This window comes from Aquarana catesbeiana, linkage group LG03 (genome assembly GCF_042186555.1).
Source record: "Aquarana catesbeiana isolate 2022-GZ linkage group LG03, ASM4218655v1, whole genome shotgun sequence".
NCBI classification, from domain to species: domain Eukaryota; kingdom Metazoa; phylum Chordata; class Amphibia; order Anura; family Ranidae; genus Aquarana; species Aquarana catesbeiana.
The window spans coordinates 473,970,410-473,989,825 of NC_133326.1; the positions used below are offsets into that span (position 1 = coordinate 473,970,410).

The 19,416-nt window shown below is 36.3% G+C and overlaps 1 protein-coding gene across 50 annotated transcripts in view; it reads left to right on the forward strand.

The window, feature by feature from the left end:
• LOC141132494 (protocadherin gamma-C5-like) overlaps positions 1-19,416 on the forward strand; it is a 751,191-nt gene that overhangs the window by 639,118 nt on the left and 92,657 nt on the right. For 2 of the 50 annotated variants that reach the window (XM_073620987.1, XM_073620993.1), the window contains exon 1: positions 3,627-6,235. The exons of the other annotated variants lie outside the window; for them this stretch is intronic. In XM_073620987.1, the coding sequence (XP_073477088.1) occupies positions 3,797-6,235 (2,439 nt within the window). In that variant the 5' untranslated portion in view covers positions 3,627-3,796. Of the gene's footprint in view, positions 1-3,626; positions 6,236-19,416 lie in introns of those variants that run through there. 50 annotated transcript variants of the gene reach the window in all.

A 19,416-nucleotide genomic window follows, 5' to 3' on the forward strand; every position in this document is an offset into this window, starting at 1 on the left:
GATTTTTCATCATTATGTAGAGGACATGTATTCACACGTGAATAACTGATTATCCAAATGTCTGTTGCACAAAAAAACTTTTACTGCCACCTGAAAGTTGAAGAATATAAATGTAGATGAGAAGGGTTTACTTTATTGTTACAAATTTAGGAGTAAGCACACAATACAATTAGTAGATGTCAGGAAATAATAGTAAATTAACATTACATTTATTTTAAATCATCCTCTAAGCCAAACAAACTTTCAATCTCAAGCTTGAGGTCTGTATAAGATGTGTCACTCTTGTCTAGTAACAAGAAGGATGGGAAAGTAATAAAAGATGTCTGGTTTTAGAAATCTTCTGCCTTTGTTGAAAATTCTGGCATTCAAGAATATAATCTATCTATTGCGATCTGGAAGTGTAATCATTACGATGGGCATATCAAATATGGCATGACAAATTTTTAAATATTTAAAAATATATTCTGTGCCTACTATATAAGTGTGTATATGTTCACACACACAAAATTTTAGTGTTGACACTAAAATGAACACTTTACCATGTGTTTTTGACAAGCTAAAAGCCTTCAAAGTGATTTATTCTTTATTAAGGGGGAAGTGTTTTTTTTAAATCTCACTGATATTTGATAAACACTTGCCAGACATGCTGCAAATACTTACAGGTGCATTTACAGTGCATTTATGATGCATTACTCTAGACTTGATTGGAAGTAGTTGACAAGCTTCACCTCCTCCCACAGTGGACATTTTAGCCTCACAGTGACATGAAGCGAAGCAAATGGTGCATGCTTTTCAAATGTGAACAGCTCTCTCTACTGTCCATATTATCCAATGTAGGCTGCTTTGCTAGATGTTCTGGGAGCAACCAAAATGCATCCCAAGTGCCTGTTTCTAATGCAAATGTGAACAGTGCCTTACTTCTGTGGGTCGAGAAAAATATCATTGGCTTTTGCACTTTTGTGCTTGGTATGTGTTTTCAGTACATACATTCTGATAGGGCTTTGGTAATGTTGTCCATTACATTGCTATTTATAGGATATGTATTGCATAATAAAGTTTCTGCACAGTCTAGATTTTGCACATATAGAGCAATGAATGATGTAAAGCATTCAGGAATTGTACAATTGTGCCTTAGAGTTCTAGACTTTGTACATATAGTACCATCCATAGTAAAAGGATTGTGTGACTTCTAGGGATGAGAATCAAGTTCACCATTACTAACCATTACTATGGGTTCACAGTGAATCCCCGGGATTCATGAAGTTTACAAATTGTGAACTATTGGCCAAAAGTTTCAAGGTTTGCCACCAGAAATAAGGAACAACCAATAGTTTACAAAAAGGTGGGCTCACAGCATCCATATTGTCAATGTGCATTGGAGCTGTTAGAGAGGGCTGATAATTCAGTGTAGGGAAAGATACTGTTTCTTTTTATTTATTCATTATAATTTTGTCATTGGTATGTGTTCCCCTATTGCTTTGCCTGTCTTCCATTCTTCCCATGGCTTTTGTTTGACAACATCTTGCATATTAGCCCTCAAATAGACTTCAATGTGGTTAACTGGTAACCTTAAGATTAACATAACTGTTTATGAATGAAACCTTTGCAAACACGCACATTTCTAGACTTTGCACTTATAGAACAGTGAAATATGTAAAGCATTCAGCATGGGTACAGACCTTATGTGCGTAAGTTCTGGAATTTGTACATATAGAAAGATCTAAACCTTACCAGGAATGGTACAGGGATTATATGTCTATCATAATATAAACTGTACAGTAATTAGCTTATGCTTCTGTATTGTTCTGAGATCTTAGTCTAGGAAAGCAATGAGGCAGATTCTGAATGAACTACCCACTCTGACACCTCAACACAAAACCACATATAGAAATAGGGAAATTCAATCTTAAAGAGACATATGACATACATTTTATTACCTAGTCTGTCTGTACATATATCTTTACATGGGCTGTGGTTGTAAGGTCACATAAAAATAATCCAGTATTCATGGTTTGTAGGGGGGGGGGGGTCTTGATGTAACAGTTTCTTCTATTAAATATTGTTTAGATTGACCTAGCCCAGTCAACAACCCAGGGACTTTATTAAATCCAATTTTACATTCTATTAATGTGGAAAAAAACTTCTCAGAACCAACATAGGATATGACTTACTAGTACTTATGCATTGCAGCACCAGGGTGCTTGGTTTGAATCTGGGTCAAGACACTAATTGCATAGAGTTTGCATGTTCTTCCTGTGATAAATAAATGGGGTATTTAGAAATTCCTATGTATGTTTTTTCTTGGTACTACAGTTCCCCTCACATTCCAGAGACATACTGGTAGACTGATGGTGTCTGTCTAAATTGTCCTTAGTATGTGTATGTATGAATTTGCTATGTACATGTGTTATCACATTCTGCATGCTGGCCCCAAGTTCGATTAAATAGGGTAGGTTGAGGAAAGAGCTGGCACCCTCCCTTAGAAACTTTTTATGGATAGAGCGCTCAAGGGTATCAGGCATGATGCCAGAGAGCTGATTCAAAGAATTGTAGAGAGTCAAATATAACTGAACAGATATCACACCATACACACAGACACAGACTCACACACACACTTAGTAAGGACTTCAGACAGATTGTACTGTATGATTTTTGCAGTTCTATGAAAATTCTATGAACATCTCTTTGTGTTCTTGTAGAAATTATTTCCATCTAAAAACTGACAGTTGATTCTGTAAATTCAGTTGAATTAGTATCTTGGTCAAATAGAAACTATTACATCTACTGTAACTTTTAAAACTGTGGGGTTGATTTACTAAAACTGGAGAGTGCAAAATCTGCTGCAGCTGTGCATGGTAGCCAATCAGCTTCTAACTTTAGCTTGTTCAATTAAGCTTTGACAAAAAAAAAAAAATGGAAATTTTTTCTTTTATGCAGAGCTGCACCACATTATTTTGCAATCTCCAGTTGTAGTAAATCAACCCTTATTCTATAGCTCTCATTCTTGCATCTTTCAAATTATATATGTATATATTAGATGAACAGATGATCATGCAAGTGCTAAATTTTATATGGTCAAATGATCACAGCCTCATTTAGATGGGTCGTAGGCTTCACAGAGGCAAGAAATTATGTGCATAGTTATATAATTCCTGGATAACATAGTGATGCTATATAAATTATTATGACATCTCATATATCATAGTATTAGTGTTTATATTACAATATGCCATTGTGACATTTTGCAATTTTACAGCATGTTCCTAAATGTAATTACAAATACGTCTAAGATCTTTAGGTAATGTTTTCTGTATATACCATATACAATAATATATTTTCTATATCAAATCTACTACCGATAAGTTGTTAGCAATTAATAAAAGTATCAATAATAATATTTAAATTATTGGTTACAATTCTGTGATCCTAACTTGGTTTCAGCTTATCCTTGAAATATTAAAGCAAGTTGTTGTTTTGAGGGTTTAAACACTTCAGGATGGGACCTGAAGTTATCAAAATTGACCAGAAGAGGGCAGACTTGTCATCCATTCTGATTTTTCAACTGTTAGGAGATCTGCTATTCTGTACGCTGCACTCTCCTCCCCCTGGCTCAGTGATTCACCCTCCCGTCTTCCTCCTCACACACAAAGAAGAGCTACTCCACTGACGACTCTGGATGCTTTCATTGCAACAAAAGAGGCATTTTACACCAACAGGATACAAATTTACACAGCAGACACATGTGGATTACAAAATGATATGCTTTTTATGCAGTCTCACACTAAGGAATTAAGATATGGACTACCTAAGCTTTCCCAAAGCTTGGAAATGGCAAGTAGCATTCTTCTTTCTCCTTTGTAGCTGGGGCTGGGTCTCTGGGCAGCTTCGTTATTCTGTTGCAGAGGAATCAGATCCAGGGACTGTTGTGGGGAATATAGCTCAGAATCTGGGCTTAAAATTAGTAGATATTAATAGAAGGAAGCTGCATTTGAGATCTGAGGATAGCAGCAAGCTTTTTGCAATTGATCAGAGAAATGGAGCTTTAACTGTATATGAAAGGATTGATAGGGAGAGCTTGTGTGCATCCAGTGCCAGCTGTTTGCTACATTTAGAGGTTGTAGCTGAGAATCCTTTGGAGCTTTTCAGCCTGGATATTGAGATTTTGGATATAAATGACAATTCCCCATTTTTTCTGAACTCTGATCAAGTTATAAAAATTACAGAGCTAATAACTGGTGCTGGTGTACAGTTTCCTTTAGAAAATGCTCAGGATTTTGATGTAGGACTTAATAGTGTTACTGAGTACAAATTAAGCCCAAATCCATTCTTTTCATTATCCGTAACAAAGGATGACGAAACCCTCATTGCAGAATTAGTACTGGATAAAATCCTAGACAGAGAAGAGAAATCAGAACACAAGCTTGTTCTGACTGCCATTGATGGAGGGGAACCTCCCCGATCAGGATCCACTCAGATAACGGTTGCAGTGTTAGATATAAATGATAACCCACCAATATTTGATCTATCACGGTATAAGATCAATGTCAGGGAAAACGTTCCTTTAAAATCTGTCATAATGAAACTGAATGCTACTGATGCTGATGATGGTATAAATAGTGAATTTACGTATTCCTTTGATCATCGTACGTCTTTTGCTGGAAAGGAGCTATTTGATATAAACCCAATCACTGGGGAACTGTTCAATAAAGGACCTTTGGATTTTGAAATATCAAATGTTTATGAACTATTTGTCAAAGCAATAGATAAAGGAACACCAAAACAGGAGGGACGTTGTCGCATCCAGGTTGAATTAGAAGATGTAAATGATAATGTACCAGAAATTATGTTTACCTCAAAAAGCGATGAAGTACCTGAAGATGCCCCAGTAGGGACTGTTGTTGGGTTTATCACAGTCAGAGACAAGGATTCTGGTAAAAATAGTGAAACCAAACTGGAAATATTACCAGATTTACCTTTTAAATGCCAGCCTATGTCAAACCGTTATACACTGGTCACTAGTGGACATCTGGACAGGGAAAAAGTCTCACAATATACTATTACACTGATCGCTTCTGATCTCGGCTCTCCTTCTTTAAGCAGCCAAACTACAATCATCATTACTATTTCTGATGTTAATGATAATCCTCCAGTATTTCCACAGTCTGCTTACAATGCCTTCATTTTAGAAAACAATGAGCCTGGCAGACTGCTGTGTACAGTATCTGCTGGAGATCCAGATGAGGGGGATAATGCAAAGCTCATTTACGCCATAGCGGAAAGCCACATAGACAGCTCTCCTGTCTCTTCATTTGTCTACATTAACTCTGACACTGGTAATATTTATGCCCAGCACTCCTTTGACTATGAACAGCTCCAAGTTCTACAGATCACAGCAAGAGTGGAAGATTCTGGATCCCCAAAGCTGTTTTCCAATGTTTCAGTCTTCATATTTATTCAGGATACAAATGACAATTATCCCTCTATATTATACCCAGAGAACTCAGGGGAAGTCATGGCACAAGAGACCATTCCCAGATCTGCATCTGCTGGTTATTTAGTCAGTAAAATATCTGCGGTGGATCTGGATTCTGGGCACAATGCTTGGCTCACCTATAGTCTTCTTCAGTCTGGCAGTCCAGCTTTGTTTCACATCTCTGAAAATACAGGAGAAGTCAGAACTCTGCGAGGATTACAGGAGACGGATAACACAGAACATCGACTTGTCATTTCTGTCAGTGACCATGGGGAGCCTTCACTGTCCTCTACAGTCACTTTGATTGTAAATATAATGGAGAATATTGCTCAGGAAAGACCCAAATCTCATGATTTTCTTAAAAACTCAGAATCAGTATCAGATATGACCTTATATCTTATCATTTCCTTAGTAGCAATTAGTTTAGTTTTTCTTGTAACTTTTACAATATTGCTCATTAGATGCCTTAGAAAGAGTTATGACAGCAGCTGTGGATCTTGTTTTTCAAACAAACCTCTTTCTACATCTTATTTGGATCAGTATAAACCAACACTTTACCTAAACACAGATGGGACTTTAAAATACATGGAAGTGAGGATGGCTCCACCTGAACCCACAGGACCTTGTAATCCAGCCTGTTTTCTTCCGACAGCAAATCCAGATTTCACTCTTGTAGACCCTAAACATGTTCTCCAATTTAATGAAACAGTCATGGACCCCAAAAACATTTCAGACTCAAGTTGGCTAAATGAACCCACTCAGGTGAGATGTAATTACTGATTTGTAAATGCACTTATTTTCTAAAAATTGCTAGTTTACTATTAGGATTTTAATTCCATACATATTTTACAGATGTTCTAAATTTACATAATTTGCTTTACTTGGCAATGTTTGATATCTTTTTATCACTACTGAGTAGTGATTTTGTTGCACTCTATCTTATTTCTTTATATCTTTTATTTTAAGTTTGTTTTGGTGCAGCTGGTATATACAAAGGGAAGAAACGGCAATAAATGGCAGATGTTCTTAGGAAATTGGACGAAGATTTATTGTGGGGGCAGTTTAGTTGCTATGTGCGACACTTTTTATTTATATACTAATTTTACTATGAACCACTGCTGTGTTGTTATGGTAGAAATAGTAATGTAGCTACAAAATGTTAAGAAAGGAAGTGAAATAAAGTCCAGTAGTATAACTAAATAGAATTTATATCAGAAAAACCAGTGGAAGCCTTGTTCTATGCCAGTCTTTGGACAGAGTGTTTGAGGCAAGTAGACTGTTTGCATTTATAATAAATAAAGTGATGCGCTAGAGTGTGCTGGGTGTGCCCATATAATGACACGACCAACAGCGTATCAAAATCTATATAGGTAAAGCGTATTCAACACTAATAAATAAATATAAATAAATAATCACAAATTTATAAGTGATGCACTAAATGTGCTAGGTGTACCCATGCGGTGACACAAAATTAGTGTATCAAATAGATGTGAAAACACATTCAACATTAATTGGTAAAAAAACAAAATTAATGATAATAATGAATATATATATATATATATATCTATATATATATATAGATATAGATATAGAGATATATATACTGTATATATAGATATATCTCTATATCTATATATCTATATAGATATATATATAGATATATAGATATATAGATATATATATATCTATATATCTATATATCTATATATATATATATAGATATATCTATATATATATATATAGATATATATATATATATATATATAGATATATATATATATATATATATCTATATATATATATATAGATAGATCTATATATATATATATATATATATATAGTGTATTAACAGATACGGTAAACATAAACCACAATTACTTAAACATGCATCATATGCGGAAACAAATTCCAAAGAGTGCCATGTGACAAACAAACTGTAAAGTGCTAAGTGACACACAATTCATGTATACAGTATATTAAAAGGAACTGTGTGCATATAAATTAGGTGTATGAATAGTCCTGCACATGAATAATAATGCTTGTACAAGATCTTCAATGGTGATGTATTCAAAATGTGCTCAAATCTCCACATGCCACAGGTGCAATACAGGTGACCCCCCCAAGGTAATACGCTCACCTCAGAGACTGTGACTAAGTCGCTAGACACAGTCAGAAAACGCTTTTAAGCCACCCCGGGCTTTGTGCAGATCCCAGGATCCCAGACTCCAACATGGGAACAGTTATTGGATAAAAAGAAAGGACCATATAGTGTAATACGTTTTTAAAATATTTATTCCAACCAGATATAAAAACACTCACCCCAAGAGGGGGTACTCACATTTCTAGGGTGCGTCAGTGCACCACCCTATAGCAAGCGTGTATACAGGTACAGCAGCGAGGATATGGCGTCTGTTCCAACACTAGCAGCAATCACTGCCTAACACTCCATCCTGGCCCCTCCCCTACGCGTCTTCGACACAGGGCATACGTGTCAATCCCCCTGATGATGACACGTATGCCCTGTGTCAAAGACACGTAGGGGAGGGGCCTGGACGGAGTGTTAGGCAGTGATTGCTGCCAGTGTTGGGACGGACACCATATCCTCACTGCTGTACCTGTATACACGCTTGCTATAGGGTGGCACTTAGCACTTTACAGTTTGTTTGGCACATGGCATTCTTTGGAATTTGTTTCCGCATATGATGCATGTTTAAGTAATTGTGGTTTATGTTTACCGTATCTGTTTATGCACCATATATATATATTTTGTTTTTTTACCAATTAATGTTGAATGTGTTTTTGATACACTAATTTTGTGTACACCTAGCACATTTAGTGCATCACTTATAAATGCGTGATTATATTTATATCTATTTATTAGTGTTGAATACGCTTTACCTATATAGATTTTGATACACTGTTGGTCGTGTCATTATATGGGCACACCCAGCACGCTCTAGCGCATCACTTTATTTATTATTTTGTATCTACACGCAATACGGGACGTGATTTGTGCATGCTGCTGAGTAGTGCTTATATTTAGCATTGGATTCTGTGTGGCTCGTAGGAATTCTTTTCTTCTAGACTGTTTGCATTTGCAAGGACATTTTCCCTTAGCTTAGTGAATGAAGTGAAGCTCTACTGACTACCATCATTCAATCGTGTAAGCAAAATTAGTGTTTTGATTTTCCTTGCATATATTTGGGTAATCTCTAAAAGTTAACTGAACATTCTCTTGTAACATGAACAGCCTATTTGTCTTTAGTCCCAGAGTGTCGCTCACAGCTTTGTAGAAAGTCCTGTGTAGATATACAATATTTTTTTCCCCTTTGCCAGTAAGTTTTGCATAGGTTGTATAGTATTTTACAGATAAACATTTGGGTTGAATATTGCTATTGCAACATTCTTTGAAGTGATTTTTGCTAAATGGTAGATATGAGTAAAAAATAGAAATTCCTTTCTGCTGGTGTTCTGTTATATGATTGAACTGATAAAAAAATGATTCAAAGAGCTACCTAAAACAGGGCTGTCCAACTGATAGCTCACAGGCCCAATGTTTCCCACAAATTTAACAGCCCTGTATGGAAAGTAAGGTTCAACAATGTAGAATGGCAGTGGAGTGCTGAAGGCTGGAATACTCTCTGCATTCCAGCACCCTGACAGGCATGGTATAGTTCCAGCCTGATATCATCTGGAAGGTAAGAATACGCAGAGGAGTGTATGTCAAGGGTAAGTAACCACTGAGCATCAACAAATGGGGTGGGTTAGTTATTGCTGCCACTGATACCACTGAAGGGGGAGTTTATTATTGCTGGGTTTATTATTGTTGCCACTGACTCCATTAAAAGGAAGGAAGATATAGCATAAGTGTGCAGGTAAGCGGAGGGACAGGACTAGTGCAAGGATCCCTGTCTACACAGGTGAAGGTGCACCCCACCACCTCTCGTCACCCCCCACAATGCAACCCCCCCACATGGCACACACGCCACCTGCGCAGTGAAGAAAGCAATGCTGCACCCAAGATCCCAACCAAACTGCCCTCAAATGGCACGTGTAATGAGGGGGTGGGTCCACCTACCCCCCCCAAATCACCCCACCATCCACAGCCTTGCCGGCATCCCCCACACTATGACCACAATGTGATGGAGCGCAGCAGGAAGAGTGCCACACAGCACTGAAAACTGAGATGCGCCAAAACACAAAACCAAATGGCAGTGTGCAAATAGGGGGCGGGGCAACACACTCTCTGCCTTCCCCCACCGGCCATGGGTAGCTGGCAGGAAAAAAAAAACCTCTGCATTATGCCTGGTAGGAGAAAGGGTGCAGCGCAAAGAAACAGAAGATGGGTAATTTAAAAATCCTACTTTTCCAGCAAGTTGCTGGAGATTCAGATTTTTACACGGCCCCCCTCCCCATCCTGGCACCCTAAGGCAGCTGCCTAAGCAGCCTTATGCTGATGCCAGCCCTGCAGAAGTGCACTTGAGGAAGAAGGTTCCGAGAAGGGGGTTATACCTGTTATAGGCTTGTCTTTTACTGGCTCTATACCTTTAACACTGCCTAATATTTTTAGATTTTAAATTGTAAAAAAAATGGTTGATGCAGCCCTCCACTCAACTTGTGGATACAAATGTGGCACTTGCCCCCTTTTAAGTTGAACACCATTGACCTACAGGATCACTTTGCTAAAGCTGAGTGGCTGTGCATTATTACTGGAGCGGGAAGTTTACACTTGTGGAAGTCAATGAGAATCTCATTCTAAATTGTGCAGGCTGTTATGGGGCAAACATTTCTACTCCTTATCACATAAATAGAAGTAATATATAATATTTTATCTTATTATTTTATTATTTTATAATTATCATTAGATTTTCATAGATGAAATACACTTCTGTTAATGTAATTATGCAGCTATGCATGTGAGGTTTTGTTATAGGATTTCGGTGTATCCAAACTTTTGGTGTTGGGCAATGCTTTTGTGGAAGAGCAATTTCAATAAACCATCCTAAATTATGTCCACACTTTTGTTTACAAAATATTCCAGTCTTGGTCATTTTCAAAAGCTTACCTCTTCTTGTAACCTGAAATTACTTTTTTTTAAATGTATTGATAACTTATGGGCCAATTTATAATGGAGAGCAATATCCACTCCCAGTTTCTGCATTGTACATTTAATTCATAACATCAAGAGTGTGATATGTTGCCTGTGGTGTCCTTCTGTATGCCCTATAAAAATAAAATATATATATTTTTTTAAGGAAAACAATTATATCCCAGTTAGAGATATTACAGCTTTATTAATCAATCCCTCAGTGTGAATTTTCATTAAAACAGCTGACAGTATTTCTAACAATTCCTTTGTTATTTCATACCACTATTATACTGACATTTGAATTTCTGCTCTATGGTAGCCTAAACTATTAAATACAATAATGGGTAAATGTACTATTCTGAGAGCTTGTCCTTATTTAATGTAATGTAAATGTGGCATCTTGTTGTATAATGTTCTTTGTATTTCTTGTATAAATTACTTCACATTGATGTCGATAGCATACTTCGCTTTATCAGTATTACAGTAATATGTTTTGACTATACATGCACTTTGACATTAAAAAATATAAGAAAACTCTGATTTGTTCAAAGCTAAAAATACGTATGATTCTCTGTGAGCCAACCTGCCCCAGACCTTCCACCCCCCTTCTCCAGCTCACAGCAGGCACCTAATTAAAAAAAAGATAGCTATGAAGCACCGGTTTCAGTAAAGACTAAGCTTACCAAGGCCAAGGGGAATGCAGTTTATTCCGATCTGAGCTTCAGGGTAGAAGAGCATTTTTAGTACTGGGAAAGAAATAGTGAGGTGACATTAAAAAAATATTTTTGTAATAAAAGTGCACTTATTCTTTAATAAGCCATTGTCACATATATTTCTATACCTGTGCTTTACAATGATCATGTCATTCAGTATGAATGCTCACGTACCTGCATAGTTGTGTGCAAATGACTATTGGGCAGCCAAGGATTTTTTTTTTACTCATAGAAATTAGGATGTATTACATCTCTTAGATTGTAAGCTCTAAGGAGCAGGGCCCTCTGATTCCTACTGTATTAAAGTGTATTGTATTTGTACTGTCTACCCTCAAGTTGTAAAGCGCTACGTAAACTGTTGGCGCTAAATCCTGTAATATAATAATAATAATAATATTAGATACTCTATGAAGCAAATTTTTTCAGTATCTGCTTTTAAAACTACATTATTGGTACATCATGCCTATAAAATATTTAATTTGTGTCTACAATAAAAAGTGACAGATACACATGTACTTAATATATATATATATAAAGAAAAAAGTCATAATTATAAGATATATCTGACTTGTTGGTTTAAAAAGTAACTCCACTTTTGTTTGAAAAAAAATTCCTCTCTGGGTGATGTACATAGCAAGGATTTTAACAAATTGTGTTCCAATTTCCTACCTCTTGTTATTCTGAAGAAATAGTTGTTTGTTTGTCTGTGTCCATATGAATCTGTATGGAAGTGATTTTATAATTATCAATCAGCTGCTGCAGCTGCAGGGTTCAAATGAGGAAAGTATCAAGGTCTGCATCCCTTTAGTCATGATTTCACTTTGGGATTATCTCCCCAAAAATGACAACTTTGTTGCAGGATATGCCGAAATCTGACTTACAGCACTACAGACTAAAAAGGAAAGGGCATTTTGATACCATTCAATTGCAATGTGACATGTGTCACAATTGTATATGCTATATTATTTTTTTTTTGCTATGTTGATCCTTACAAATTTTCTATAATATAGATTAATACTAAAAAGGACACCTTAAACATGATATTGGAAATATCATGGTATAAGGTGTCTTTTTTAGCATTAATCTACTGTATATTATAGAAAATCCATAAGGATCAACATGATTCAGCTTGCAGTGACTATTGCTGCTAAGGAAATTTTTAAAAACCATATGTGACACAACTTACCAGAGGATACACTATATATATATATATATATATATATAGATATATATATATATATATCTATATACTGATATATATATCAGTATCTGCTATATAATAATATACTTTATATCAATATCCCTTAATAATTAGTAATTTCAAAGGTCTGGAATTACTTCATCTTAATTGTAATTTTATTATCACATTTAACCAGAAGAGGGCAGGCTTGTCATCCAGTAAGGATTTCAAGCCACGCTAATGAATCTGCTCGTTTCAGCCATACACTCCCCTCCCCCTGGCTCAGTGATTCACCCTCCCATCTCCTCTCTAACACACAAAGAGCTGCTGCTCCATTATAAACCAAGATGATGATTCAATTGCAGCATAACTGCTTTACCTAATGATAATCTAATCTTCATCCACATTTGCATTGGATTACAAAAAGGATGTATATTTTATACTATCCCACACAAAGGATTTAAGATATGGACTACAAAACCTCTCTGAAAGCGTGGAAATGGCAAGTAGCTTTCTCCCTTCTCCTCTGTAGCTGGGGCTGGGTCTCTGGGCAGCTTCGTTATTCTATTGTGGAAGAGTCAGATCCAGGGACTGTAGTGGGAAATACAGCAAGGGATCTTGGGTTAAACCTGGCAGACATTAATAAACGAAAATTTAATTTGGGATTTGAAGGAAGCAGCAGATTTTTTGCTATTGACCACAGAAACGGAGATTTGACTGTGCAAGAGAGGATTGATAGAGAGAGCCTATGTGGATCCAGCTCCAGCTGTTTGCTGCATTTGGAGATTGTAGCTGAGAACCCTCTGGAGCTGTTCAGTTTGGAAATAGAGGTTGTAGATGTTAATGACAATAGTCCTATTTTTTTATTAAATGACCAGGTACTAAAGATTACAGAGCTAGTGACGAGCCCTGGTGTTCATTTTCCTCTAAAAATTGCTCAAGATCTAGATATAAGCCCCAATGGAATTTACCAATATAGACTAAATCCAAATCCATATTTTTCTTTATTTCAAACTAATCGCAATGATGGAACATTGATTGCAGAATTAGTGCTGGAAAAAACACTTGATAGAGAAGAATTATCAGAGCACAAGCTTTTCCTCACTGCTATTGATGGAGGAGAACCTCCCAGATCTGGATTCACTGTGATAAATGTTATTGTTTTAGATATTAATGACAATGCACCAGTGTTTGATCAGCCACGGTATAGGACAATTGTCATGGAAAATGTTCCCTTAGAAACAGTTATCATCAAACCAAATGCTACAGATCTAGATGAGGGTGCAAATGGTGAACTATTTTATTCTTTTGATCACTATACATCAGATGCTGCAAAGAAAGTATTTGACATTAATTCACATACTGGTGAAATATTTGTGAAGGGACCTGTTGATTTTGAAGAATCAAAATCATATGAATTATTTGTAAAGGCAGAAGATAAAGGATCACCCAGATTAGAAGGAAGGTGTGTAATCAAAGTCGAAGTAGAAGATGTAAATGATAACTGTCCGGAAATTATTATTTCCTCTAAAAGTAGTGAGGTACTTGAAAATGCCCCGGTAGGGACTGTTGTTGGGTTTATCACAGTCAGAGACAGGGATTCCGGTAAAAATGGGGAAATTAAATTAGAAGTACCACCAGATTTACCTTTCAAATGCCAGCCCATGTCAACCCGTTATACACTGGTCACTAGTGGACATCTGGACAGAGAGAAAGTCTCACAATATACTATTACAATGATTGCTTCTGATCTCGGCTCTCCTTCTTTAAGCAGCCAGACTACAATCATCATTAATATTTCTGATGTTAATGATAATTCTCCATCATTTCTACAGTCTGCCTACAATGCCTTCATATCAGAAAACAATGATCCTGGCAAACTATTGTGTACAGTATCTGCTGGAGATCCAGATGAGGGAGATAATGCAAAACTAATTTACTCCATAGTAGAGAGCCACATAGACGGCTCTCCTGTCTCTTCATTTGTCTACATTAACTCCGACACTGGTAATATTTATGCCCAGCGCTCCTTTGACTATGAACAGTTCCAAGTTCTACAGATCACTGCAAGAGTGGAAGATTCTGGATCCCCAAAGCTGTTTTCCAATGTTTCAGTCTACATATTTATTCAGGATACAAATGACAATTATCCCTCTATATTATACCCAGAGCACTCAGGGGAAGCCATGACACAAGAGACCATTCCCAGATCTGCGTCTGCTGGCTATTTAGTCAGTAAAGTATCTGCAGTAGATCTGGATTCTGGGCACAATGCCTGGCTCACCTATAGTCTTCTTCAGTCTGGCAGCCCAGCTTTGTTTCACATCTCTGAATATTCAGGAGAGATCAGAACTCTGCGAGGATTACAGGAAACTGATAACGCAGAACATCGACTTGTCATTTCCATCAGTGACCATGGGGAGCCTTCACTGTCCTCTACAGTCACTCTGATTGTAAATATAATAGAGAATATAGTGCAAGAAAGTCCCAAATCACATGATTTTCTCACAAACTCTAAATCAACACCAAATACGACCTTGTATCTCATCATTTCCTTAGCAGCTGTCACTTTAGTCTTTCTTGTTACTTTCATAATAATACTTGTTAGATGCCTTAAGAAGAATTCTGAAAGTACTTGTGAGTCTTGTTTCTCAACCAAATCCCTTTCTACATCTTATATGGATCAGTACAAACCAACACTTTACCTGAACACTGATGGAACTTTAAAATACATGGAAGTTAGAATGGCTCCTCCAGAACCTCCACAACCATGCCATCCAGCTTGTTTTTTTCCCCCATTAAATGAAACAGTTGTAACATCTAAAAACCATACAGACTCAGACTGGCTTAATGAACCTATTCAGGTGAGCTACTACAAATATTTATCTTTTATATTCAGAAATTATCTATTTTCTGGATGTTCGTGTCATACAAATTCTACATATTTTTCAGAACACTGATTGCTTTACCTAGCATTGCACTGATATCCAATGTTTTTAATATTCAGTTGTTCATTGTTGGTATCTTCACTGCTACAAAGCCCAATGTTTTAATATTACAATAACATAGGGGTTATATTAGTGAATAAGGGGTAACTCTGCTGTTTTTTTTCTCCAACGTGGTTGGCTATTCTTTACCGCATCCACTAAGCTCTGGGGCAAATTCCCCTACAACTTCCCTTGCAATGTGAACAGCCTATTTGCCTTTAGTTAATCAACCACATATATGTCAAGTATAGTATATGGTCAGCAAATATAGAGACTTTGATTAAAGCTAGTGTTTTTAAAGCTGGTGTGATGCATATATCTAAAATATGCATGCTGTCTTTATTGATACAGTATTCTTCTTTGTAAAGCCTCACCCCTTGTGCCATATAATTATTTTAGTAAAAACTAACCAAAAAGGCTTTATTGGACTCAGCTTGAGGTCTGTTTTATACTTGACATATACAACTATATAGACTGTCACAGGAAAAAAAATGGTTTTAATGTATCATAAACAGAAAAGAGCTTTTGCTGAGTTTAGTTAAAAATGTCCTAAGGTGGAAAAAAAGGGGAATAACAAAAAAGTTATTCTACTTTTTACATTTTCATGCTTGGTGCTGCCCCTTTTAAAGCTTAAGTGTTATTTTGCAAATAACATTTTTAAATAAAAAGTATTTTTTTTCAAAATACACAGATTTTCTAACCCAGTAAAGTCATTATTAGGTCTCTGTGCGGGTCTTTGATATTCAGTAAGATCTTGTTTTGTAGGAGGGGCCTGAGGATATTGTTGCACCACATCAGAGCTTCCTGCTACGGTACCTGTGTCCTTTTTACTGCAGTTTGTTTTCCAAAGCCCGGTTTTAATTATACAACTTTCCCATTAACAAAAGTTGGAGGCCACATCTGAGGCCTGTAAATTCTACATGTCAACTACTTTTACACATTTTTAACATAGAATATTACATTAAACTTCAGTTACCTTGGTGAAAAATAAAATAAAATTAATATGGTGAATTTATTCATTTATGAATCACCTTTTTACATATTTATGTAAACTTGGAGTATTTCTGTCTCAATAAACAAAATAAGAATCTAATCTCAGAAATGTCAGTATGGATGGTATAAGACAGCATGCTGAGTGATGCAGACATTTAAATGTGCCTGTTAATATAAAATTAAATTCCTTTTTGATTAGTAGGAAAAACATTGTCAACCATCTTGCGCTGGTATTGTTTTGCAGATATGACTATGTGCAATCTTCTTAGAGTCTTATGTTTTCTGCAGAAAAAAAAAAAAATTAATATGGCAAAATATTAAATGTTTGCACATTTTTGGCATTGTTAAGGGGATATACAGTATTACAAGGCCACCAAGTTCTTGGTTACCCTCCAAAGAGGCTCTCAGCATGCCCCAAGATGTAAAAATGTCAGCCTCCGAATTGTGGTTTTAGTGTTGGCAAAAGTTAAGATTTTGCTGAATGACACATCTCAGTAATTGCTCAGTTTCTGTTAATGCTATTGTTATGAAATATTTCAATGTTAGAGTATCAGAAATTTACTTATTTTGAAAATCTGCACGCAAGTCTGCATGATAATGGAGTTTGACTGGGTACTAAATTTGTATGCTTTTGAAATTAGGCAGTGGACAGTGGTTTTGATGTGAGGATGATGTGATGTGTATGATGTTGCTATGATAATAATTGGCGTTAAGTCTGTAATTAAAAGAGAAATTTCCTTTTATGTGTTTCTTTATAGGTTATTAAAATGTTAAAGAAAATAGCAGTATCATCCAAGAGGTTATACTCCTGTATGCCAGGCATAGAGAATGGTATCCCAAGGGCAGGAGAACCACAAGCATGTGGGCCTGGAAAATTGTGGATAGTTAGAACCATACACTTCAGCGTCATGTGTTTCGATATCACCAGCACAGTGACGACAGGCATTGGGGTCTTCTGCACCTCCAGTTTACAAGGTGGGGGTATAGGAGAGCCTATGTGCAATTTGCAAAGAGATCCTTTACGCCTCTTACACATTCACCACAGTAGAAAAATGATCACAAAGATAAAAAAAAAAAATGTAATTTGTATTCGATAGGAAGTCAAAACTCTCCCCTTCACAAATTAAATTTTGAAAAAAATATACAGTATATAGACTTAAGGTGTTAACATTAACAGAATGAATGAATTAACCACTTGCCGCCAAATCACATACCTGTACATCATTGGCTTCAAGTGGTTGTATGGTGTGATACATGCAGCTGTAAGCATCACCCAGGTAGCGTTTTTTAGAACTGACAACTTTCTTGTAATAACAACTGGTGCACCTAAGCAGCCACTCGGCTGTTATTACAAGCAGCGGGAGGGGATGTAAAAGTGATAAAAGTGACCAGAATTTTTTTTTTAAAGGGACAGTGTAAAAAAAAAAAAATAATTGTTTTTTTTTTTTTAAAGCGCCCCATCCCTCCGTGCTCATGCGCCAAAGCAAACGCATACGTAAGTTGCTCCCGCAAATGTAAACAGTGTGCAAACCACACGTTTGAGGTATTGCGGTGATCATTAGAGAGAGAGAGCAATAATTCTAGTGCAAGACCTCCTCTGTAACTCTAAACCGCTAAATGTTTTTAAAGCGTTGCCTATGGAGGTTTTTAAGTAACGTAGTTTGTTCCCATTCCACAAGTGTGCGCAATTTTAAAGTGTGATATGTTAGGTATCTATTTACTCGGCGTAACATCATTTTTCACATTATACAAAGAAATTGGGCTAACTTTACTGTTTATTTTTTATTTTTTAATTTTTGAAAAAAAAAATTCCCCAAAATTTGCGTTTGAAAGACTGCTGCGCAAATACAGTGTGACATAAAATATTGCAATGACCGCCATTTTATTTTCTAGGGTCTCTGCTAAAAAATATATATATATATAATGTTTTCTAGCAAAAAATACAGATTTGAACTTGTAAGCAACAAATGTCAGAAATAGGCCTGGTCTTCAAGTGGTTAATGAAACCAACTTTTCTGATGAAGAAAGCACATTGTAGAGGTGTATTTCTTGTTTGTATAATTTATTAGAATTGAGCATGTAGGTCACCTTGACAGGTGATACACAGGTTGATTTTATTTTATTTTAATGAAGATGAACTTTATTGAAACGTAACAGAATCCTTTGTATTATTATTTCTTGTGCTAGGTTCCCCATACAATACTGACATATACGTTGAGGAAATCATTATAAAGCATATCACTGATTTATTCCTTCATATAATATATACATAGATATATATATATATCTATATATATCTATATGTATATTCCTATTTAAAAATGGGAATCATGTTGCCTTTACTTAAGGTTTATTCTTACTATTTACCAGAAGAGGGCAGGCTTGTCATCCAGTTAGGATTACGAGTCACAGTAATGAATCTGCTCATTTCAGCTATGCTCTCTCCTCCCCCTGGCTCAGTGATTCACCCTCCCATCTCTCCTCTCACACACAAAGAAGAGCTGCTGCTCCGATGAAAACCCTGTGGATCATTCAAATGCAGAAAAGCTCTGCTTTTTTCATGATAATCTAATCTCCAACAACATTTGGATTACAAAGAGGATGTATATTTTATTTTTCACAGAAAGAATTTAAGATATGGACATCCTAAGATTTCCCAATGCTTGGAAATGGCAAGTAGCTTTCTTCGTTCTCCTTTGTAGTTGGGGCTGGGTCTTGGGGCAGCTCCGTTATTCTATTGCAGAGGAGTCAGACCCAGGGACTGTTGTTGGGAATATAGCTCAGGATCTGGGCTTAAACCTGGTGGATATTAATAAAAGAAGACTAAGTCTGGAATCTGAAGGAAGAGGCAAGATTTTTGCTATAGATCAAAAAAATGGTGCTTTGATTATAAAAGATAGAATTGATAGGGAGAGCCTGTGTGGATCCAGCTTCAGCTGTTTGCTGCAGTTAGAGGTTTTAGCTGGAAATCCTTTGGAGCT